This window comes from Onthophagus taurus, chromosome 2, assembly GCF_036711975.1.
Source record: "Onthophagus taurus isolate NC chromosome 2, IU_Otau_3.0, whole genome shotgun sequence".
Taxonomy (NCBI): Eukaryota; Metazoa; Arthropoda; class Insecta; order Coleoptera; family Scarabaeidae; genus Onthophagus; species Onthophagus taurus.
The window spans coordinates 26,595,402-26,620,726 of NC_091967.1; the positions used below are offsets into that span (position 1 = coordinate 26,595,402).

At 32.5% G+C, this 25,325-nt stretch overlaps 1 protein-coding gene across 5 annotated transcripts in view; it reads right to left on the reverse strand.

The window, feature by feature from the left end:
* Window positions 1-25,325, reverse strand: part of LOC111418356 (transcription factor Sp8) — a 179,035-nt gene that overhangs the window by 24,325 nt on the left and 129,385 nt on the right. For 2 of the 5 annotated variants that reach the window (XM_023050882.2, XM_023050884.2), the window contains exon 1: window positions 1,497-1,753. The exons of the other annotated variants lie outside the window; for them this stretch is intronic. In XM_023050882.2, the coding sequence (XP_022906650.1) occupies window positions 1,497-1,580 (84 nt within the window). In that variant the 5' untranslated portion in view covers window positions 1,581-1,753. Of the gene's footprint in view, window positions 1-1,496; window positions 1,754-25,325 lie in introns of those variants that run through there. 5 annotated transcript variants of the gene reach the window in all.

The following is a 25,325-nucleotide window of genomic DNA, read 5'->3' on the forward strand; positions in this document are numbered from 1 at the left end:
CTTATTAATAATTATTATATTGTTCGATTTCGAATTGGTATTGTTCTTCTTATCAATACAAACTTACATTAAAAATAATTTGATATAAAATTATAGTACTATGGTTGGGTTGATATACATAAATAAGTAAGTTAATCTAAAAATATTCATATTTATGTCAGTATACAGCTCCAATTGTAACCAAAGTACTATATCATTTTACATCAAACTATTTTTAATGTAAGTTTGTATTGATATGATCGGCTGATGATTAACAATACCAATTCGAAATCGGTACTAAGGAAATCGAACTAAATAAATTTTATATAATATTATCAAATATTTGACGTCACGAATTTTTTAAAAGACTTTTTGCTGATAAGTTACGAGTTTCGAAATAAATTGGACGATAACATAAACACCGGACTGTATATTTACGCGATCACCGCCGAAATATTTGTAGTAGACCGTGTTAAAAATACCGGGGACGAGTTTTTAGGCTCCGGATCAGACTTTCCACACATTAAATAGGCTTCTTTTAGGCACCTTTTTGCTTCTTGTAAAACGATTAATTTATTAATATTTTAATAAGGATTATTTTTAAAATGGTGAATAAGAATTAATATTCAACGCGTGTCTTTCAATAAATTACAAAGAAATTATCGGCATTCTTACAAAGAAAATTACTAAAGCCGAAGGTCAATAATATTTCTTAGAATTTTTTTTTGTTTTAGCAATCATTTTTTTCCTGTAAACAACTTTAAATTAATTGCTTATAATAATTATTGAAGGAACGTTAATTAGAAAGTTGTTTTAAGATGATATATATATGTATTAGGCTAGCTTTCTCCTTATCTACATATTTTTTTTTGTATTAAGTAATTTATCTTCTTATGTTGCGATGTAAAGCGTGAATTATTAGCGACGTGCATCATTATATTTTGTACTCCCCAATTACTCTATATTATGAATGATGCCTTTAATAATACGCTCCGCGAAGCGTACACACATCAAAGTTACCAACTTAATTGTTGTTGATATGGATTTAAGCGCTAACAAATGTATAGCTAATGGATAATTAAAACCGCTGATTTAAATTGAAGAATCATAAAAACTTTGTTGGCAAAATAATTGTCAAAATAGCTTATTAGTAGGATAGGAATCTGATGCTCAAGAGAATGTGTCTGAATTGAAGGACCCTCGATGACGGTGAATGGATCTGTTGAGGGCGCTTTAGGACTGCTCCTTTCTGGGAGGGTGCACTCGAATGTTAAGTAGCTTAAGTGAAAAAGACCTATTCAATATTCCTTAAGAGGATTTCCTAACAATGGGCGCACGGCGACAAGCGAAAACATTGGATTATTTAGTTCGCAAAAGTGACCCTTTTATATCTTCCTCATTTGTTACTTTTAACCAGGACAAACCGATGGTGGAAAAAGGTTAAATGTTTTCGTTTTAGATAATCATCAATAACTTTGTATAGTAACATAATTGTAGATATAAATCGTGATACTCACAACTGAATTTTTAATATTCATTGCCATAGCAGGAATTTGAGCACCATAGAATTGTCCAGCTGCTGGAGTCATATCCGTCAACATTTTCGCGTATTCTCAAAAAAACCTCTCCGCTCAGAACACAATCAATCTTTAACATTCACAAAAAAGAGTGCAAGAATGTACTAAAATAATCGAGATTTCTCACAAAATTGTGTCTCAATCGCGAAACACAAAAACAACGCACACCGTGTATGTAATGTTAAACCTCTATTGTTGAGATCACATTGCTTACTGATTCGTAGAAGGGGAAGGCCCCAGCTCGGCCAAATCACACGTTCTCCCACCAGGACCGTATTCAAGGCGTTTCTAACCCCACCGCCAATCCAAACGCCTTCCCACTTAATGACCTTCGGCACGCCCAAAGGTTTTTTTTTTGTTAAGGTCCTGTTTTGTAATTTTTAAGCATGCGCAATAGTCCTTTTCAGCTAATCGCTTTAGGTATGACATCAAACATTAATGTAACTTATTTTTTAATTGCTGTATTATCATAAGATATTGTATGAATGTTACTTTGGTGTTATCGTTTTTAAAGTACTTTTTCGAATAAGCTAATAACACAAATATATGCACACATAATCATTTTTGCACATATCTTCATTAACTGCTATCTCACTTAATTTCGCTAAGAATTCTGCATCAAAAAGTATTTTTAATTATACTTGAAAATTCAACCGTTTTTAAGACATCCGAGATTTTGTACTCAAAACCCAAGATTTGAGATTGGAACAAAAATTTTCAAATTTCTTCCTTACTTCCTAGTGATTTCTGAGTTTTGCATTATTGCACCCAACGAATCTTAATTTTGAGGATAAATTTGAGTTCCATCGAGAATTCATTTAAGATTTTGAAACATCCAACACAATTTAATTAAAAAAACTAGTTAAAGATAATATGCCTTTTTTAAATAAATTTTGTATTAATCACCATAACTCCTTCGAAATGAACCCTCATAAGCAAGACAAAAGCATAAGACCTATAATCGGCAATAATAATACACCAACTAATAAAATTGCGAAAACTATCCAAAGATTTCTGTATACAACTTTCAAAAGCACTTTCCCTTATTCTAGCAGAAATTCCACCGAACTTGTAAATAAACTATCCACTAAATACACATAACTGCAAATTGATCTCTTTTGACATCAAAAATTTATATGCATCACTCCAACCATCCAAATAATTAAAAAACACCTTATAGATAATATCATTGAATTAAATCTCGACCCCTTGGAAATTGACAGTTTCTTAAAAATACTTGATTTTACCTGTAATCAAAATTTCTTTACATTTGATAATAGATTTTTTTAAATGTAATGATGGATTACCCATGGGCTCCCCAATATCTGGGATCCTTGCAGATATATATGTCAACAAATTTGAACAGATACTTTTTTCTAACAAATATAAGCTTTTCACAAAAGATGTCATTTTTTATACTCGATATGTTGATGATATACTAATTGTTTATAAAGGTAATCCCGCCAATCTGATAGCTTTACAGAATATCTTTAATAATATTACCAACTTAGAATTCACTATCAAAATGGAAAAAGACAATATGATTAACTTTCTAGACTTAAACATTACCAAGAATCTTTGTAATCAAAAACTCCTACACAGCATAAACATGCCAGTTTTCGATTCATGTTTAACAGAATTTATAACATCCCTTTGAACCAAAATAATCTAAAGGTAGAAATCAAGAAGATGATTACAATTGGTATTAATAATAACTACTCTATAAACATTTTACAAAATATCTATAATAAGATCCATATTAGTTCTAGAATTAACAACTCCATTTATCCTAACATAAAAAGCAACTCAAAATTCCTAATACTTCCATTTCACCCTATTTTGGAAAATAAAATGCACCACAATTTAAGAAACTTTAATTTATCCCCTGCTTTTGTATCTCATAACAAAATTAGCAACTTTTTAATTAATAATAAAGCCAAACATAGAAAAGAGGAATTAAGTGGTGTTTATCAGATCGAATGTCCGGCATGCAATAAAATATATATCGGCCAAACGGGAAGAAATATATACACAAGCTTCAAAGAACTCCAGTTCAAGATCCGCGAAGAACATAAACACAGAATATAATTTCAAAATGTCAAACTGATTATAGGTCTAAAAAAGTCAAATGAATTGAAACTTTATGAGGAATATAATATAGGTCTACACAACAAAGACAACATACTTATGAACGACATTGCTGACTTCGATACTAACAGATGTTTCCACGATTTTCTTTAGATCCACTTTATATACTGTGTTGTATGCATTTATTTGTGTTTTTCAATTTCTACCGGTTTCGGCGTTTTAATGCCATCTTCAAGAAACCACGTTATACGATTTTATGTTTTCCCTTTATCATACTATTACTTTTTCTTTTCTTCTCATTTCTATTCTATTGTTTTAATGTTCAACTCAACTTGTATTTGTTGCTGTTTAATATATTTTATTTATTTTACAAACCCACGACGTTCATTTTATTTATAGGACTAATTTTGATAAAAGAACGTCGTTGGCAGACGTTCGTGGTCCACAAATTAAGACCACCTTCTTAATTTGTATTTGAAAATTTTACACTTCTGAAGATAACCGAGATTTTGTAGTCAACACCCAAAACAATTTAATTTCTTATAGAATACACTTCGAAATAATTTCTTGAAAAGCCTTTTAATTTTAGAACATAAATTCATTTAGATTTTTTGTAAAACAATCTTTGACGAATTCAGATTTATTATCAAAATTAATATAGACACAGTGACTTAGAAATTATGAGGCTTGGAATAAACATTTTTATATCTTTGCTTTTCTTCATAATGATTTCTGGATTTTTCTTTATTAACTTTTATATGTATATCACTCAACGTATCTCAATTTTGAGGACAAAGTTGAATTCCGTCGAGAATTCTGCTTTAAAAAGGTATTCTTAATTTATACTTGTAATTTCAACTATATTCAAGATAACCGAGATGTTGTAATCAATAATTACAATATTTCTATAGTTTTTTACGAAATAAGTTCCTAAAAAGTCATTTAATTTTGGAGTATAAATTTATATACATTTCTTATACAAAAATCTTTGATGAATCAAAATTTACAATCAAGATTAAAATTGACATAGTGATATAAAAGTTATGACGGTTAGAATAAGGATTTTTAAATTTTTTCCTTTGTTCATAGCGATTTCATTATTTTTCTTCATTAATTTAAATGCCACTCAACGAATTTTAATTTTGAGGACAATTTGGTTTCTGTCGAAAATTCTGCAATTAAAAGGTATTCTTGATTTATACTTGAAAATTGAACCGTTTTTAAGATAACCGAGATTTTGTAGCCAATAATCAAAATATTTTAGTGATTTCTGATTTCTTACGAAATACAATTTAAAATCATTTCTGACTAAACCATTTAACTTTAGAGCATAAATTCATTTAGAAATTTTGTAAAAAAATCTTTGCCGAATACAGATTTATGTTCAAAATTCAAATTTACCCAGTGACGTAGAAGTTATGAGGGTTAAAATAAACATTTTTAAATGTTTTCCTTACCACCAAATTATTTCTGGATTTTTCTTTATTAACTTCTATACTACTCAACGAATTTTAATTTAGGAGACAAATTTTAATTTCATGGAGAATTCTACATCAAAAAGGTAGTCTTAATTTGTACTTGAAATTTTTACACTTCTTAAGATAACCGAGATTTTGTAGTCAATAACTACGATATTTCTGTAGTTTCACATACAGATAGACATACAGACATAGTGATATAGAAGTTATGAGTTTAACCTCGAATATTACTCAATTAGATAATGTACCATCAACATCAAATGAAGTTTGTTCAGAACCACAAATTTCAACAGCACTCGACAATGACGTGGCGGATGTTATATTAAAAAAATTAACAGCCGAAGAAAAAATTATAGCTATAAAAAATCTGTGGACACCATCTGGAAATTTCCTTCTAAACAAGAAGGCAAATGTCTCAGAAAATTTAAAAACGACTACTTAATTATAATTGGCTAATATATTCCGGCAAACAAGATGGAGTCATACAAGATGTAAATATTGCGCATTTTTTCAAAAAATGATGTAGGTCATACAAGCAGTCAACAAGTGGCCGCATTTTGTACCAAGCCATTTCGATTGTGGAAAAATACAATCGAAAAGTTTCGATTGCATGAGAATCACAAAACTCTGTTTTGGATTTCCTAAATTTACAAAACATTATCGACAAAAAACAAAAAATATAACACAGCTAGTTATAGCTTCCACAACAAAATGGGTAAAGATTAACGCCTATTATTAATACAATAATTTTTTGTGGAAAAATTTGTTAAGAGGTCATCGGGATTCTGGACCTTTAAGTATACAGAGAATTCATCTGAAGTAATCCCAAGAGAAGGAAAGTTTCGAAGTCTTCTCAAATTCAGGCTTAACTCTGGTGGTGATATATTTAACGACTTATCCAAAGAATGCAAGTTGCATAAGTGCTTCAATGCAAAATGAAGTAATAGCTGTGTGTAACAATTTAATATTAAGAAAAATTATTTTATATGTAAAAGAAGCTAGATATTTTTCAGTATGGGCCGATGAGACTACAGATGTATCAAAATTAGAACAAAAATAAAAATAGAACAATGTTCATGAATCATTCCTGCAATTTGTTCCGGTTACATCAACTACAGGTGAATCATTAGTCAATGTACTAATTCAAGAATTTAAAAAGTACTTGATTTAAATAATCTTCGTGGACAGGGGTATGATGGAGCTGCATCAATGTGCGAAAAGTTTAATGGAGTACAAGCTATATTAAACCAACTATATCCGATAGCCTTATTCCGAGGCCAGTCTATTAGAAACTGTATGAGTATAATAGAAAATTTATACAATTTTTTTAATGCACCAAAGCGCTAAACTGTCTTAATGGAAAAAAAATCAATCAGTTAAATTCCACATCAATACGAGACAAATTGAAACAACTGTGTCTCACGCGATGGATTCAACGACAAGATTCCATTGTTGTAATGAAAGAACTGTTAGAGTCCGTAGTTTCTGCTCTAGAAGACATATCAACTTGGAAAGATTGGGAATCGTAATTTGGGGCAACATTGTTAAAAATTCTTTAAGTTTTTCATATATGTTGTTTTTGCATACACACTACCCTTGTCAAAATTACTTCAAATGATAAATACCGACTTGTTTCAAGCAGCTTCGTTTGCAGAAAATTGCATAGAAATCTGCAAAACAATGTTGACACATCTTATAACAATATATTTCTGGAAGGAAACCAGTAGATGTGGAAAAGATCATTAGACAAAGAAATAGAGTGAATTTTGAAACAGAAACTACGGCAGAATATTACAAAATATCAATTTTTATTCCATTCTTAGACAACGTCATAATGCAATTAGATGAGAGATTTGTTGCACACAAAGATATCTTAGTAGCCCTTCAATGTTTAGTTCCATCACTAGAAAAAATTGAAAATTTAGAAAGGCTACTATTAAAATTTGAGCAGCTAGCAGATTTTATAAATGTGATTTAGATGACGTCTCAAAACCTTTTGCAACTGGTGAATTTAACCGTTGGTACAGAAGATTTTACAATAGTTTACCAGAAGAATTTCCCAATTCTCCTTTAAATGCATTATCAATTTGTGATTTGATTATGCTTCCTCATATATTATTTATACGTTGCTGAAAATTTTGTGCACCTTACTAGTAAAAATATATAGGTACTTATGCATTTGATATGGTAAGAAAAAGTTTATATTTCATATTGAATTCTATATCAAAAAAACCATTCATCATTTCTGAGATTCAATCATTTTTGAGATAACCGAGATTTTGTAGTCGATACCTAAGATGTTTTAGTAGTTTCTTTCAAAATACACTTAGAAATAATTTCTTAAAAACCCATTTAATTTGGAACATAAATTCATTTAGATTTTTTGTACAAAAATCCCTCACCAATCAATTGACACTGTGACGTAGAAGTTATGAAGGTTGGAATTCTGGATTTTTCTTTATTATAAAGTATTTATTTAAAGTTTTCTTTATCTAGTATAAAATATACCAATCTTTTTAAAGCTTTTGTAGAAAATAATTTTTTTGTATACCTGATGGTGAAACTTAAAACTGCCAATAGAGAATCAAGTGTGTGGTATTGTTATCGGTACCCCTCAAGGCAATTATAACGCTCTCTTTCCTGTCGAATACAACGTACTACACGCCAACACACCTTTTGGCAAGGCAGGTGTGGTGGTGGATAAGTGCAAGGAATTATGTTATCAAGAAAGAAGATCCTCGCTATGCCTAAGCCAATATGGGTCGTTTTTCACGGTTTCTCATAGCTCTAATCCCTTTAATACGGGTTCTAAACTATTATTAATTTATACTTTATAACCAAATTATTATTATAACGCACTTTAAAACGTTAATAAAAACCGTGACAAATTATAAATCAAGTTAAATATAAAGAAAATTATAAATCAAACAGTTTAATACCTGCTTCCTTACATTAATGTACACACGCTAACAAGAAACTATCTAATTTGTTTATACTTAAGTTTACATTGAAGAACCGTTCTCTTTAGAACGATATACACCAACAACATTCTGATTAATGGCAACATAAATCGTTTGCCGTACTAGCCCGATGCCGGAATAAATGAAAGTGTAATTTTAATTGCATGTTACATTTAATTACGTGGTTAATTTATGGTTTGCGAGCGCGGCCTGGTAGAAGTTGGGCTTGGGCTCCCGTCGTCGTCTCCTCGATTGATTGCGCCTAGAATGAACGGGTGTCAATCAACCCGGCAAACTGCGGGCCTGTTTGTGTCAAAGGGTTATTATTTTGTAATTACCACCGACGCCGGTCTGGGCAAACTCTCTCAATGCAAAGCGTGCGTTTCGGCAAATTTATTATGACGATGAAAACAAGTTAAAATTGATTAATTGACTATTATATGAAAGTGTGACAAATTGTTACAATGTTACTAAAGGTTATTAAATCTGATTATTCAACATTTGTATCCATCACTAGGTAGAATCCAAAAAATTTGTTTCTTACTCTTTCAGATGGTACAAAATATTATTAAATATATTTTTTTAGAAAGAAACAGGTAAAAAATACTGTTGTTTGAGTATGATACACGTTTTTTGAAAGCCAGGTAAATTTAAAAAATCTTTTCTAGGTTATTTATAAGAGTTAGAAGCTGCTTCAATTTAAAGCTTAAAGATTCCTGGGATGATTATTAACAATATTAAAGAATTTATTAAACATCTAAATTATTTATGAATATAACGAATTAATTGTGACATCAGTTTAAGTCTAAAACCTTCCTCTTTCAGATGGTATAAAATATTATTAAACGTTTTGTGAAAGGAAAAAGCAAAAAAAAATAAAAAAGGAATGCGTTATTTGTGCCAGATAAATGTTTTTTGAAAGATTTATGAGTTAGGAAATAAGTATGATATCAAACTAAAGCTGAAAGCTTCATCTTTCGGTGGGTACCAATATAAATATTATATAAAAGAAGAAAGCAAACACATTGAATATAAGCTATTTAGAAAAATATTGTTGAATATTTTGTGAAAGGAAACTGCAAACAACAATAAAATGGAATGCCGTTTTGATCAAGTATGATATGTGCTGTTTGAAAGAAAAATGAATTAAAAAAATCATTTCTAGGTTATTTATATGAGCTAGGAAATATATTTGACACACAAATTGAAGCTGAAAATTTTCTCTACTAAAACTGACTCCTAAAAATGTTTTTCTTGTAGAGATGACAACCTAAGTTCTACATACTGGCAATTCCGTCTCATATTTGCATGCATTGACATTGTAAATGGTGCAATATCATTAGGTTTCATCGATGATGAAGAAAAAATGGAGAAAAACCCCGAACATGAATGAAGAATGTGGAGGTCTAGTCTATGAAGGGCATTATGCAACATTAAACACTATCTAGATTGTTATCTCATGATTGTGTCCAAATTATATAAAGTTCGTCAGAATAGTAAATATTCCTTTCTGTTGGGGAAAGGAACATTATCAGATTATCATTATGAGTAAGTGAACAAGATAGAAAAGAACTAGTGCAGAAGTGGTATCTATTGACAGGAATTGTCATATCTGTATGTGCATTATTGAAAATTACTACACTCATCAAATATGTAGCTGTAGATTGGATATTCATAGTTGTACGTTGAAGACGCTGTTCAAAGTTACATACAGCTAATTACAAACTGTATATAATAGCTGCAAACTGCATACCATAGCATCCCCACGACAATATATGCTGTGAGATTTGCAGAAAATATCTACAGGGTACATAGCGCAAACTTTGGATGTAGATGGAATACCATACCAATAAATTATGTATTACACTGTAAAATGCAAACCATAGTGAGTGGCCAATTATATTATATCGATTGCAGATTATAATTCAATGCAGCAAAAATTAAACTATAGGTGCCGACTGTAAAGCGCAAGTACAGATAGCTGAATACTACAAAACATAGCTGCACACTGAATATAGCAGACTGCACACTATATACGTTAAATTATAGCTGCAGACTGAAGAATGCAAGTGATAGCTATAGAATATATACTGCAATGTATAACCCCAATCCGCAAATTATAGTTGCAAATTCTGTATATAGATTATGCTATGATTGTAGTTGTTGCTATTATTGCTACTACAATAATAAACTACTGTAGATCACAAACGAAATAGTAATGGTAGACTGCATACTACACAGTATAATAGTAGACTAGAAATGGTATCTCCCCACAGGATAGTGCGAATTATGACTGCAGATAGAGGATCCTAGCTGCAGGTTTGTACTTACACGATATAGCTGTATATTGACTGTGTATTGTACATTATAGCTTCAAATCATAATTGCAGACTAACGAGTACCGACTACACCAACATATTGTAAAGCAATGATCCCCATTTATTTTACTGTCCGTTTCAAAACATAGTCGAATTTTCGCGGTTTAGAAAACTTGACTAGTTGAAGTTGGGACAACTTCCTCTCTACTATTGAACTAACTACTTTGGTGAGACTACTTTCTTTGGAATCTTATTATATGTAAGACACTAACGAATAATATATAAATAATCGAATCATGTTATTTATTATGATATTTAGAAAACAAGAAAATTTAATGCAATTACAATTTAAAATGCAATTACTCCCAATCGATAGCAGAAAAAGATACTAACGAACAACCCTCAGCGAAACGTGGAATTTGCCGTTTATGTGTAATAGAGAAAATATGTACAACAGCGTGAATGAAGTGTTCAAAATGTCTATCATTTACTTGCAAAAAACATTCTGTAGTTAATGTATTTTGTTTAGAATGTGAAAACGAATCCAATTCAAATTAAAATATCAAATATTTTATAATTTCCTTACCTAGTCAATACCGCAATAACCTTTAACTGTTACAAAATGAAAAATATAACTTCTCTCATCCAATGCAAATTGGATATGAATTGGTATAATAACCTTTGTTTATTAATAATTGCATATGATGAAGTTTGTTACTGTTGTTAAATTTCAAAAATGAATCGATTTCATTGTATGTTTTTACAATTGTTTAATATACAGGGTGAGTCAATAGTACGGGACGGAAGATAATGCATGGGTTTACTGTTGAAAATAAAAAAAAATGTATGTCATAGTCATCATATATTACCATCAAAATCAATTTTGTATAAACGCTAGGAAATGAAAACTTAATTGTTTGACATTTCGAATTGCTACAAAAATTTTTTTCATAGCCTATTTCTTGCGAATAAATCACGTTTATCAAAAAGTCAAAAAGTACACATATTAGATATACCATATGCTTATCAAAAATGGAAGATAATTAATAAGGCCTTCCGAAGTCTTAGAAAAATACAGGATGTTCCATTAAAAATAACAAAGTTATGGTTCTCCAAACATTGCATACATTTATCGCTTCTGGTAAACACCCTATAGAATCACATCCAATAGTATTAGTGGTGTTCGAAAGACCCAAGTTTTATCGACATGCTAAATTGCAATCTTCAATATTTGATAATAATGCCGATAAAAATTTTCAAAAATTGAGAACATGATATCAATTCGCTAATCAGCGAAAAAAATACATAGGGTTCCATTTAAATTAATTAAATTGAGTACGGTCCTGGAATAGTGAAACACCTACTAGTATAGCTGAAAATAATTTTAATCGATACAGCTTTGATGGTAATATATGGTGACATAAAAACATTTTTTTGTTTTCAACAGTAAAGCCACTACCCCGCACTATTGGCTCACCCTGTATATTCAATATTTTTACTTCAGCAAAATGTGTGTTTTATTAAAAATTACGTAATATTTATTGTAGAAACACATTCATATCAAAGTATCTGCTGTAAAAAAAGACGCCACGCGTGGCATCTACTATAAACAGGGACGCCTATCAAATTGATAGAGACTTGGTGTGACGAACAAAGACTCTCTGTGAATCCTAAGAAGACAGAGTTGATTCTTTTCACACGGATGAGGAAGTTTGGCAAGCCTAGAATGCCATCCCTTACTAATACTTCATTGGTGTTGTCAAAAGAAGTCAAATATCTGGGCATCACACTTGACAATAAAATGACATGGAGAGCTCACCTAGATAATAGAGTGAAAAAAGCGTACGTATAGGTAAGACATAGGGTTTGTGACCCAAAAATGCCCTCTGGATTTACACGGCTGTAATCCAACTTATGCTTACATATGCTGCAGTAGTATGGTGGTCAAAAACCTAACAGTCTACATCCAGTGCTGCACTTAATAAATTACAGAGAGTTGCGTGTTTGTATGTTACAGGTGCGACTACCCCCACTGCAGCCATGGAAAACATGTTGAACCTAAAGCCACTTCCTTTGTTCATCCAAGAGGTGGCACTGGTGACCATGACTCGACTGAGAGCAGCAGGAATTCTAATGGGTGAGAGATATAGTAAAAATGCCATTTTCTGGAATTAAATGGTGGACTACTCACCAATTCTGGAATGTATAACGGACTTCACATCCCTACAATACGTCTTTACCAAGAAATATCTCATCCAACCAAGTTCCACAGAAGTAGAGGTAAAAAACAGCCTTAAAATCTACACTGATGGTTCAAGGAGACGGGAAGGAGCTGGAGCCTTCTCGTACGATCTCCGACTCCACGTATCTCAACCTCTAGGTAAAAGTGCCACTGTCATACAGGCAGAGTTAATCACCATCCAGACTTACCGCTGATGTTATTGTCAGATCCAACTTGGTAGGTAAGACTTTTACAATTTACACTGACAGTAGACAAGCTATTTTAGCCCTGAGTAGAATAACAATTACCTCAGGACTTGTTATGGGTTGTCATCTGACATTGGAGAAGGCCGCAGTGCATAACTGTGTTATATTTCAATGGACAAAAGGACACTCGACTTGTTCAGGTAACAAGCAAGCTGATAGGTTTGCCAAAAGGGCTGAAAAACGAGCGCCATGTTTGCCTGAACCGATAATCGCTCAGTCCTTATCAACTCAAATTGAGATAATTAAAGATTTTACTCACAAAAAGTTTATGAACTGGTGGGATAGGGTTAAGGGCTGCCATCTGTCTAAGGAAGTATTACATTATCCCTCAGCAGAGGCAGCCTTGTCTTTCGTAAGGCTTGGTAGAAACGCTCTACGAACTAAAATCTTTATAACCTTAAGCTTGCTGTTAGTCTTCTCTGTCGCCTCTGTGAAGAGAGCGAGGAGACGGTTCGACACATCTTGTGCGAATGCCCCACTCTGCAAGACCTCAGAATGAGAGAGGAGTGGAATGGCCGACCACAGATGGCATTAGGAACACACCTCTCGAGCTGTATCCTAGCCTTCGGAAATTCTTTAGGCTGGTTGATGTAGCCGGAGAGAGTGCAGGAGGATGTTCAAGGGGCCCGTTGGGGCCTAGGGGCTGTATGCGGAAGCATACCCTCGGCTTTCCTACATACATACATAGAACTAACACTATACCTAGAACTAGAATCTAATGATTCTAGTTAGTATAGTATTAGTTCTACATAGTAACAGTGCTACTATAAAACCAGAACTTACACTAGACCTAGAACAAGAAAGTTTCTAGTTCTATAGTAGAACTAGAATCATTGTGGTTTAGCCGTCTTAAGAGATGTACGGCTAAATCCGAATGTTTCTAGTTCCATAAAATAATAAGTTCCATATAATCAATACTCAACGGACCTTGGCACAGAATAACCAAAAGTGATGTATCCCGCCAAATCTTTACCACTAATAGCATCATACCTTGGTAACTCGCTATAATATGGCGTCAGATTTGGCGGGATACTGCCACTGTCACTTCTGGTTATTCTGTGCCTTTGGTAACTTGCGATAAGATGGCGGATTTTAAATCGAGGTCACAAAAAGCTGCCGCTAACATCAAACGAATCGACGTCAGTGTTACTTCTGGTAATTTTGTGCTTAATACGAATCTGTTGTCATAAAATTTATTATGCCGAAGTGTGATGGAGAATATCTTGGACTTAAATTGTTTATAATGCTCATGATGCTGATAATAGGTTATCTGGGGTTCACTTTTTGACTGACATGTGTTGGTAAACAACTCAATCGATCATAAATTAGATGTAAGTTAAAGTAGTTTGAAAGGACTTTGTGCGTGTTGCACACATTTCGACGGGTGTGAACAATTAACCAACGTGGTCAATTAAGGGACTCCACATGGAAACAGTCCAGTGGTCAGCAGTTATTGCCCCGAAGTGGTTGGTAGACACACGAATACAGTCTGGTTGGTCGGAATTATTTCAACCATATGTCGTGTTAGTGTGACTACGTGGTCAACAGCCAACGTTATTGAATAACTAAATTAAAATTAATAATAGCTTACATTCATTTGTAAGTATAAAGTCTAAATTACAAGAAAACTTTGTGGTTATTGAAAAAAATGTTCTTAGTGAGATGCCAAGATTATTATTCTTATCTGAAAAGATCTAACACGAGAACCGAAGAAGTCTGGAAGAAGTCCTATGAGTGTTGTAGGACACAAAACCTGGGCCACTATAATTACGTCCCATCGACCGACGACTATACGACGACGATATTAGCGGCGCCTGCTTTACCGGTCCGCATTATCGTCATTATAAAAGTCATCATCATTACCCGGTCCGATCATCCTCATCATTCCGGCTAACTGCGCTCATCCCCCGCCCTTATGGGGACTCGTAAAGTCCTTTTAGATCCCTAAAGCGGTGGTTCCTTCACCTAAAATGTCCTCCTCGCTAAAAATGGCCTTTAATAATTTTGATTATGAATTGAAATGGAATTTTAATGAATAGTTGATATGTGTTAAGAAAATATGAATTGAAAAAGAGAAATTTTAAAAAAGGTTATATAAAAAAAAGTTAAGTAAGTGGAACAAAAAAAGTTAATATCGTGTGAGATCGTTAAGGCCGACAACAGACTCCATCGACATCTACAAAAATATTTTGCGCAGGGTGCTTGCTCGCGCAAATTATATTAAATTGTTATCTTAATGATATGTTGGCGGAAAGATAATCGGTAGCCGATTATTATAATTTTGAATGCAGAATAAATAAGGTTTTTCGGGGAGGAAATTGGTTCGCAGCCCGGGTCGTAATTAGGGTTTTTTTAATTAACTTTTAATTTGGGCCTCACTGTATCCGGTTCAATACCGATAAAAACCCGTTTAACAATTTTTACCATAACTTAAGCGAATCGTTAAATCTGAAGGTGATTTTGCATGATCTTCACATTGAAAGGTTCCGAGAAAATCGGTAACATCACTTTACACAAGCAGACGATCAATTTGCATTTATTACGTGTCAAAACCGCTTCACTTATACCTCTAAGTACCGGCCATTAACTAAAATTGTTCCGGTAACACATAAAATTGATTCCTAAAATTATTAGATTAAAAAATTAAAATTTAACCTATCTGATTTTACTATAGATACAATACTTCCGGTTATTTTATTCACATCACATCACAATAGGGTTCGATAATTGTTTGTTAACGTACTCGATAAACCGAACTCGATAAAGACGAAAATTGCCCCCCGGGATATTCCCTGCCCACGTTCGCACGTATGAAAGCCAACAGCAGCACCAACGACGAAATCAAGATTAATATCGTTATTATCGTAAATTGAAAGGGCATGTGCAAAGGGTGCCGTCAGTCAAATGGGGGCGAGTTATACCTGAGCACCTTGCAAAACGTTCTATGGGGTCGAAATTATCGAAAATTGACATTTAAAATTTCATATCCGCCATTCATCGTTCGAAAATTCAACCCGCGACGGAAAATCTATTCGTTCTAAATTATCTCTTAGGGGATGTCCAAATTGAGTTAAGATGAAATCGACTGTATCAATTTTAGATTTTAAAGAGAAAAGAAAAACACGTTGAACCTAATTAATTTAAAACCATCTTCTTCTTTCTTTTCGATACCCCGAAGGAACAATTTTTATCAAATTAAATTGATTGATGGCGTATCCGCATTTTCGGCCAAGTGTTTGGCAAATAATGCGTCGAAAATACCATTTAGCTGTAATTGAGACCGTATCTTGAATAAATCAGACGTCGGTGCGATGACAGTTAACTAATGGTGAACGCGCGCAATGGTTTTATTCTCATCCTCGCGATGACGTCGATGATGTATACAATATTTACAGAAAACGTTCACTTTTTCCTTCTTCGCAACACTTATTATTATTGATTGTTTTAATATTAGTATGGAAAAGTGGGCCGACCAAAAATAATCGACAACGTTGTGGGACGTTATTTAAAATTCTGATCGGCCACCTGCTTGCTGATGATGATAAAACACAACATATAATCTTAAATTTTACGATATAGTACAAGTAGAACGCAACTGAATATATTATTTATAATGTACTAATATTTATCTTTAAATAAATTAGTGAGACTATTACACTCTATTTTTTAATTCGGAGGAGTGTTTTCAAATTGAAGCGCCAAAAAGAAGGGTTGCTATTGGTCAGTTTTAAACAAAAATTACACTCTCAGTACAGCTAAACCCGAATGATTCTAGTTCTAGGTCTTGTGTTAGTTCTAGTGATAGTGTAAAACTAGAAGTAACAGTAGACCTAGAACTAGAAAATATAGAACTAAAACTTTACTAAAACTTTCTAGTTTTAGGTCTAGTGTTAGTTCTAGTTTTAGTTCAATAAAAATATACAATATAGTAATATCTTACGCTAACTAGCGCTACCTACCACTGCTACTAGAACTAACACTAGACCGAGAACTAGAAACATTCGGATTTAGCCGCACGTCTCTCAAGATGGCTAAACTCGAATGATTCTAGTTCTAGGTCTTGAGTTAGTTCTAGTGATAGTGCTAGTGTAAAACTAGAACTAACACTAGACCTAGAACTAGAAACATTTGAGTTAAGCCGCACGTCTCTCAAGACGGCTAAACCCGAATGATTCTAGTTCTACGTCTTGTGTTAGTTCTAGTTTTACACTATCACTAGAATTAAAACTAGACCTAGAACTAGAAACATTCGGGTTTAGCCGCACGTCTCTCAAGACGGCTAAACCCGAATGATTCTAGTTCTAGGTCTTGTGTTAGTTCTAGTGATAGTGCTAGTGTAAAACTAGAACTAGCACTAGACCTAGAACTAGAAACATTCGGGTTTAGCCGCACGTCTCTCAAGACGGTTAAACCTAAATGATTCTAAATAATAATAATTAATAAAAAAAAAAAATTTTACACTTAAACGAAGATATTTATTATATAAAAGTTTAGATTTCTACCGGTTTCGACTGTATGATAGTTATCTTCAGGAAATCGACCTGTGTAATTACAAAAAGTTATATTCATTAAATTAAATAGTATAGGTAATCACGTGTTTATTCACGTCTATTATTAAAATATGAGAAATTAAAAAACTAAAAAACTTACGTCAACGAATAAAAACATAAACGGGATCTCATTGAAGTGAAATCTGAAAGACCATTCACAGTAAACTATTAAACTAACTTCTTAATTAACTTTTAGATGCAACAAGCAGGGTGTAAATTTCAGGCGCGAAAATAGGTAAAGTGTGGTTATGTTTTTATTGTGAAGTTGGAAAAATAAAATAAAGCAAAAATCTGTTGGCAATATTTGACTTAATTATATGAATGACATCTTGAAACAATGGCGCGAAAGATTCAAAATCTTAAATCTTCAAATTATTTGCATCATCAACATGAATTCAACAAAATATGAATACAAAAACAAAACAATATACTTTACGGTAGAAATATCGTGTGACAAGTTGTACAATAAAAATTATTATAAAAATATCAGAAAATCTAATTGTTAACACAACATTAAAAATTAAAAATCCCCTTAACATCTTATACAAACTTATCAGAAACAGAAAGCACGCATTTTGAACTCTTTGTATCCTTACAGCGACAGTCGCAGATAAACAAGGGACCACGCTACCATAGTTAAAATGCGACAAAACTTGCTGGCTTGAAAGTTGGCTTGATCGAGAACTGATCTGCTACAGTTTCTTTGGATTAGCAAAAGCTATTCTAATGCATTTTCCTACATGCTGCTCAAATCTCAAATCAGAATCTAATATAAGTCCCAAATCGCGAGCATTATCACCGAACTCAATTGGCCTATCTCCCATAACCAAATTAAGTTCATTTTTAAGTTGCATGTGGTCTTGCAAAAATAATAGCAACGGACTTGGTGGGATTTAAAATTGAAGAGTGATTCCTTGACAATTTATCCAATGACTTCAGATTGTCATTAATTCTATTAGTTTCTTGCAGAGCATCATGAAGTGTAAAGGATTGATATAACTGGGTATCGTCAGCATATCTGTGTATGTTTGTATGAACAACACATTGCGTAACATTGTGGGTATAAATAGACAACAATACTGGACCCAATACTGAGCCCTGTGGGACTCCCAAATTAACATTCCTATATGACGAGAATTCACAATCAATACCCACACATTGCTGCCTAGCGAAAAGATAGGATTCAAAAAAAAATTAGAGCATTTCTATTAAAGCCAATGTGATATAAAATGGATGCAAGTAGATCATGGTTGACAGTATCGCAAGCTTTGCTGTAATCTAACAAAACTAAAATATTTATTTTATTATTGTCTGCTGCCTCATCATCAACTATGAGAGTTAATGCAGTAGCAGAGCTGTGCGCCAACCGAAATCCTGACTGCGTGTCCCCCAAAACATCTAACATTTCCAAGTATGTAATGACCTGCTTTGCTACCACTTTCTCCAGAATTTTAGATTCAACTGGTAACAAACTTATAGATCTTAAGTCATTTAGAGCTTTGGGCTGAGGTTTTTTGGGAATTGGTATAACAATTGCTTGTTTCCAAGCCTCAGGAAAGACACCATTCATCAAACAGAAGTTAATGATATGAGTAATATATGGAATTATAACCGGACAAGAAAACTTTATCATTTTAATATCAATATTATCTGATCCGGCTGAATTAGACGTGATTGAGAATATAACATTTTCAATCTCTAGATTCTAGTTCTAGGTCTAGTGTTAGTTCAATAAAAATATGCAATATAATGATATTTTATGCTAACTAGCGCTATCTACCACCTACCAGCCGTCTTAAGGAACTCTAGTTTAACGGACACTGCCTTACGGACTATTGATCCGTTATATCGAGGTTTTAGTTTAATGTTAAATTATATTGACATGTTGCATTTTATGTGAGACAAAGTATGCCCTGGTTTTTATTATGTTTAAACAAATAAGTAATTAAATTCGTAACTACAGTGTACTTAAAATCCTCTCTGGTTTTAAAACTCCTGCCAAAAAATAGCTTTGAAAAATTACACTGTGTACATGTGACTTTTCGTTTTACTCCTCCGGATTAAAAAATAGAGTATACCAACTTATACAATTTAAAATCCTAAATTTCAAATGTAACGTAATTAAAAACAAAATGTCTTTTAACTCAAAAATTAAAAATTGTATTTGTGAATGATGTTAATAAAAAATGTTCATAATAAATCATAGAAATTAATCCATAAATGATTCCTTTCCCGCTATTGCCTAACTTTAATTAGAAGCTATAAATATTTCTATTATAACTGGAAATCTAAAAATGATAAAAATAATGTTGTAAATGAGAATTATTGGTAATGAACCCATAAAACTTTATCCGTAAGTGATTATTACCTATATATCTATCATTATCACTAACCTAGCTGATTTAAAATAATAAAGATTTAAAAATTGACGTATTTAACTATAAAATTTCAGTTAACAGAAAAACTAAAAGCTATGGATGACAATAATATTAATAAAAATAATATATATAATAAATTATAAAAACACAAAAACAAAAAGAAAAACAACCCACAAACGGTATATTTCCAGATATTTCGTATATCTAGTTTAAAACCATAAAATCTCAGTCACTTATATAAGTGATGTTTTTGGATAAAAACTGTTGTTATAATTCGAATATTAAAAGTGTCAAAAGAAAACACTGTGGTTGAAATTGGACGTAATTTACATGTAAATATGATTATTACCAACCAAACGGCTTTAAAATCCCAAATTGATGACACAAATTTTCCACGAAATGTGAATCTTGCATAATGTCAAGTGCTAATTAGGGCTAATGTTGAATTAAAAAACATTCGTATCTTTTGAATTGCTTCAGTCCTAGATTAAATTATATTATGTCATCAGGTCGTATTTTGTAGTAATGGTAGATGACGAAACAACGAGGTGAGATTGATTCTGTTCGAAATGAGGATCTTATCTTTTGAAAACATTCAAATTGAGTTGTCGTTTCATTTAGAAAAATGTGATAAGTATGAGGTTCGATTATTTATTAGATTGGATTAAGTCATATTTGGGTTGAATATATGAATATATTATATACATATACGAATTGATAATCTTGAAAAAATATGTGTCTCATGTATTTTTCGGTTGCTGGTGAGATAGAATTTTAACATTCTTGGATAAGATTAAGTTGACGCGTTGCTTCGATGTTGAGATTGGACTTGAGAATTTTTTTATGAGTCTGATACATCGGTCATACATCGACGGACAAATCTAGGATTTGCTGATGTTTAGTGGAATGACGGCTCAGGAGTTGAAATCAATTTTTAAGGCTTGATTTTTGATATTTTTTTTAATATATTTTTTTTTGCCATTTATTATTTATTTTTATTTTAAACCAAAACTGGAACAAACACGAGCACTGTCACTAGAACTAGAAACTTTCGGGCTCTTATGTTCAAATAAGTTCGAAGTCTGTGTTTCTGAAGAAGGAAAAGACACACCCGGGCTTAACCCGAAAGTTTGGAATTCTAGGTCGTGTTAGTTCTAGTGATAGTGCTAGTGTTAGTCCTAGTTTTAGTTTAATTAACACCGGCAGTGAAAGCCTTCGTACTTATATGGCTTCTATTTTATTAGGATATGCACCTTAATTCCCCCTGAATCTAATATAGCATTTGTGTTAGTTAGAAAGGAGAATTAAATAAAATAGTGGTGAGTTCCATAGCGCAAATAAACACAATTGGACAGCACTACGAGCACAACACTGCTTGAATAAGCACTGCTCAATGAGTGGGAGCAAATAGCTTAAAATCATTTGAAATTATTTGTTGTTGACTTATGGTGGCATAAAAGAGGGGGGAATAACCGAATTTTTTCATAACCTTAAGTATTGCTTTACGTATTATATTATAAAATCATTAGTACATAGTATTATTAAAGCCAAGATTTTGCAGAGGAGCACCCAACACTGGCTCGACACTTAATAGAGTCGATGGTTCCAATTGTTTCATGTGACGACTACACCATTTTCTGATAGAACCTGGTTATAGCTAACTAATCCTCTACTTTGTGGATGAAGGATATTATGCTATAGAATCGTATGTATTGTGTTCATCTATTCCGGCAGTGTTCGCTCTTGTTAAAATTCTCCCTATTTAAAGGAAACGTCTATGGACGTGATTGCATTCTGGGGGTATCTAGTATATTACTGGAGTAGGAATATTTGTTGGTCGTCCCCCTGATAAAGAGGTTGTGGGCTAAGTCCATGAAAATGTTAAGAAAAGACATAAAACTCAACTCTACGTATGTTGTCATCAATGGTATCACTAAGATACCTAATAAATAATCACTACTTCCGAACATTTTCTTTTTGGTTTCTTGATTAACTCAACTATCGTTGAATCGTTCATTATTTATTTCTCCATACATCAGCTGAATACTCCATACGGTATTGTCGTGCAATTTTGAGTAAGGAAGAGCAGCACTTTGGAAGGTTTCGTACTACCCACTCAAAAACACCTGGATATTTAGCTGAAAAGATCTGGCGTAATAACTTAACATCCAACGCTGTTGACTAACTTTTCTAGGTAGCATTTGACATTGAATAAAGATGTGACACTTTATGAAGTTGTCTTTTTATCACGTTGCTCAGACTGTCGTTTCCTTATTATGATCTTAAAAGAACTGGCAGCAACATTATTACATCATCTGTTGGATCGCAGCAGAATACAGAGTAGCTGTTTATTTGGAAGAAAGTCGGCAACAAGAATTTTTGTATAATTTGGACACATTTTACTGTTCACCAAATTTGAAGAACTAATGGAACTAATATTCAAGAAACACACTCTTTCCTACAATACTATTGTTTTGTTATTGATGATTTCAATAATTGTCTCTTAAGATACAAATTATGTTATATGAGACACTTCACTTTAGCAGCTCTTTCTTACCATAACTGCTACTACCATGCTAATATGACTTTTAAATTCTTTTTGACATGATTGATGCGGTTCAACTCGTTCCTATTTTGGATATCATCACTTTTCCAGTACATAATCTCTTCTCCATAGATTCGATAATTTGTTTCTCTATTTTATTGTGACTATGTGTTTTTCCTTCTCTTGATAAATTAATCCGATGGACAAATTCAGCTCTTAGCTAATGAAAGCGCTTAAAACTGCTGTAACCATGGCAACTATCCATACTATTAGATAGTTTATCAGGAGGATGATAAAAGTGATTTCTGTCCAATATCTATACATTCCAAGACTACTATATAATATAACTAATAATAATGTATTAAACTACACAAATCAAGTTTACAGACGCCGTTGTAATGACTTAAATAGATTTGAATCTCTCGTAAATGATCTGTGTATCCTGATGATGGATGCACATCCTAAAGTTTTTAATCAATTCTTTTGGAAATTGCTATGAACAGCTAGAAGTGAAAGTCACTTTTTATAGACAACAATGACCTTTTTAATTCAGCTATGTATATTATGTATAACTTAATAGGTGTAAAAGTTAGATAGAGCAGATTAAAATTTAATAGAGTAGATTAAATCGTATCTGAAAGACTAAGTTGGTTATCGAAATAAAGACCATTAAGATCACAATATGTATATCAAGATCGAATTGAGATGTAGTTTCAATGTTGCAAGAATTAATTTTTAATTACTTATATTTAATTCCTAGATATATACATATAAGTATTAAGACATTATACCAACTATATATATCTAACTATTTTAAACAACTGAAATCAAATCTGTAAACAGATTAAGACATTTCACCTCAAAGAAAAAAAAACTAGTTCTTATAATAAACATCAAGGTACCTGTAGGGGCGTTGGCGACGTTCCCTCCTACAATTCGCGGCAAAGATCAAAGCCGACCATGAAGAATACTGCAGGAATCTGCAGGATTTATGTTGTCGGTCGACCACACGCGTGCAATCTAACGTTCCGTTGACACGGCGCGAAAATTATTCATTAATCAATCGGGTGAGCTTTGGATACGGCCACAGCAAGAAGATCGAGACTCTTCTTGGAGAAGGAGGAGGAGGAGGAGGAGGACTGTGTGCAGAATTGTTGGTACGCCTTCTATAGAGGTTAGAGATGGATGGATGATTTACTTCAATCTTTCTAGAGTGTTTTGATTCTAAAGTTAATGGTTATGTAAAGCCGTTTATTTATATTATTTTATTATACAGGGTGATTAGCTCACCATCAAACTTTGAGATATGATAGGTAACCCAATTACCAAAAAAAAAATGTTAATGAACATATGTCCTATTTCAATTATTTACGAAATTATAACACTTTAAAGTTTTCTGCAGCGAATTTATTAATAGCCAGTAAAATCAAACATTCAACAAAAACAATGTTGTCATTATTATTATTATTAAAATGTACGCTTATAGCACTGAAGAATATGCTGATATAATTTTCGTGTATGGTTTTTACAATGGAAATGCTCGGCAATCAGTACGAGAATATCAAAAAAGATTTCCACAGCGTCATTTGTCATATCATTCAGTTTTCAGCGATTCTTTCAGAAGACTTCGAGAAACAGGTAATCCTGCTCCAGCAAAAGCGATTCGACCGCATATAGTTAATATAGAGGACGAAGAAGCTGCAATTAATGCTGTTATTGATAATCCTTCCATCAACACTCGAAGAATAGCACAAAACATACATGTAAGTCAACATTTTTAGATCTCCAGACCTTAATGCATTGGATTTCTACTTATGAGGTCAAATAAAACAAATTGTGTATCAAGTGGAAATTAACACACGAGAAAAATTATAAAACAGAATACAAATGACTGCTACTGAAATAATAAATCAACCAGACATTTTAATTCGGCTGAAGAACTCTTTAATTCGTCGTTGTGAAGCATGTATTCTAGCAGAAGGAGACTATTTTGAACACTATTTGTAATATTTATGTGGTTTAAAAAAATGTAGCAGTTAATTATGATATAAAAATTAGCTATCATATGTCAAAGTTTGATGATGAGCTAATAAATCACCCTGTATATATACATATATATATATATAATCAATAGATTGATAAATGAAAGTGTAATACAAAATACCCAATATGATTCAAAAACAAAATAAGATACGCTTTGTGAAAGATCTAACATACCCAACTTTAATAAACACTGTTAGGCTAAATCATGTCAAAAAGTGTTTCATTTTGGAGACAGTTGGCTAAAAATCAGAAATCAGTCAATTGATGATCCATTAGCAGTCAAAAATGTGATTGGAACAAATTTCATACCAACCTAAAATTAATTAACACATTGTCAACACTCCAAGGTCAATTGATGCAGCGCCACGGCCACAACTGACCTAGAATTCTGAGGTTACAAAAACAGGAAAAAACGTACTGCAACGTCTCGGCTACAAGGCACTTAGTTTTAGAATAGAGAAAATCCGATTTCGGCTGATTAAGTCTAAATGACTTGACAACAACGAGATCCAAAAACTCCAATTAAAACAAAAAAATTTCAAATATGGTAACTCTCTTGTTTAGAATAACATTGTTTACATTGTTTAACACGAAGAACCAACGTCAAAATCAAAAGAAACCTGAGTTTTGTGGATTTACGAATTTTGCTCAAACTGAGATTTTTATTTTTTAACCACCACAACCACTTCTATATATCTGTTCTGGGCTTCAACATAAAGTTTTTATTAGGTACAAGTGAAATAGATAGAACATCGAAAACTGTGCAACTTTCGTCATCAACGTTGATTTGTGATATTTAGATATTAAATTATGCATTCAAATAGCTATCTTTGAAACAACATAATTATGAGGATAGGATGTAGATAAAACGGTATAGAAAGTAATCTTAAAAATAACAAATTCGCAAGATTACGGCGTAAAA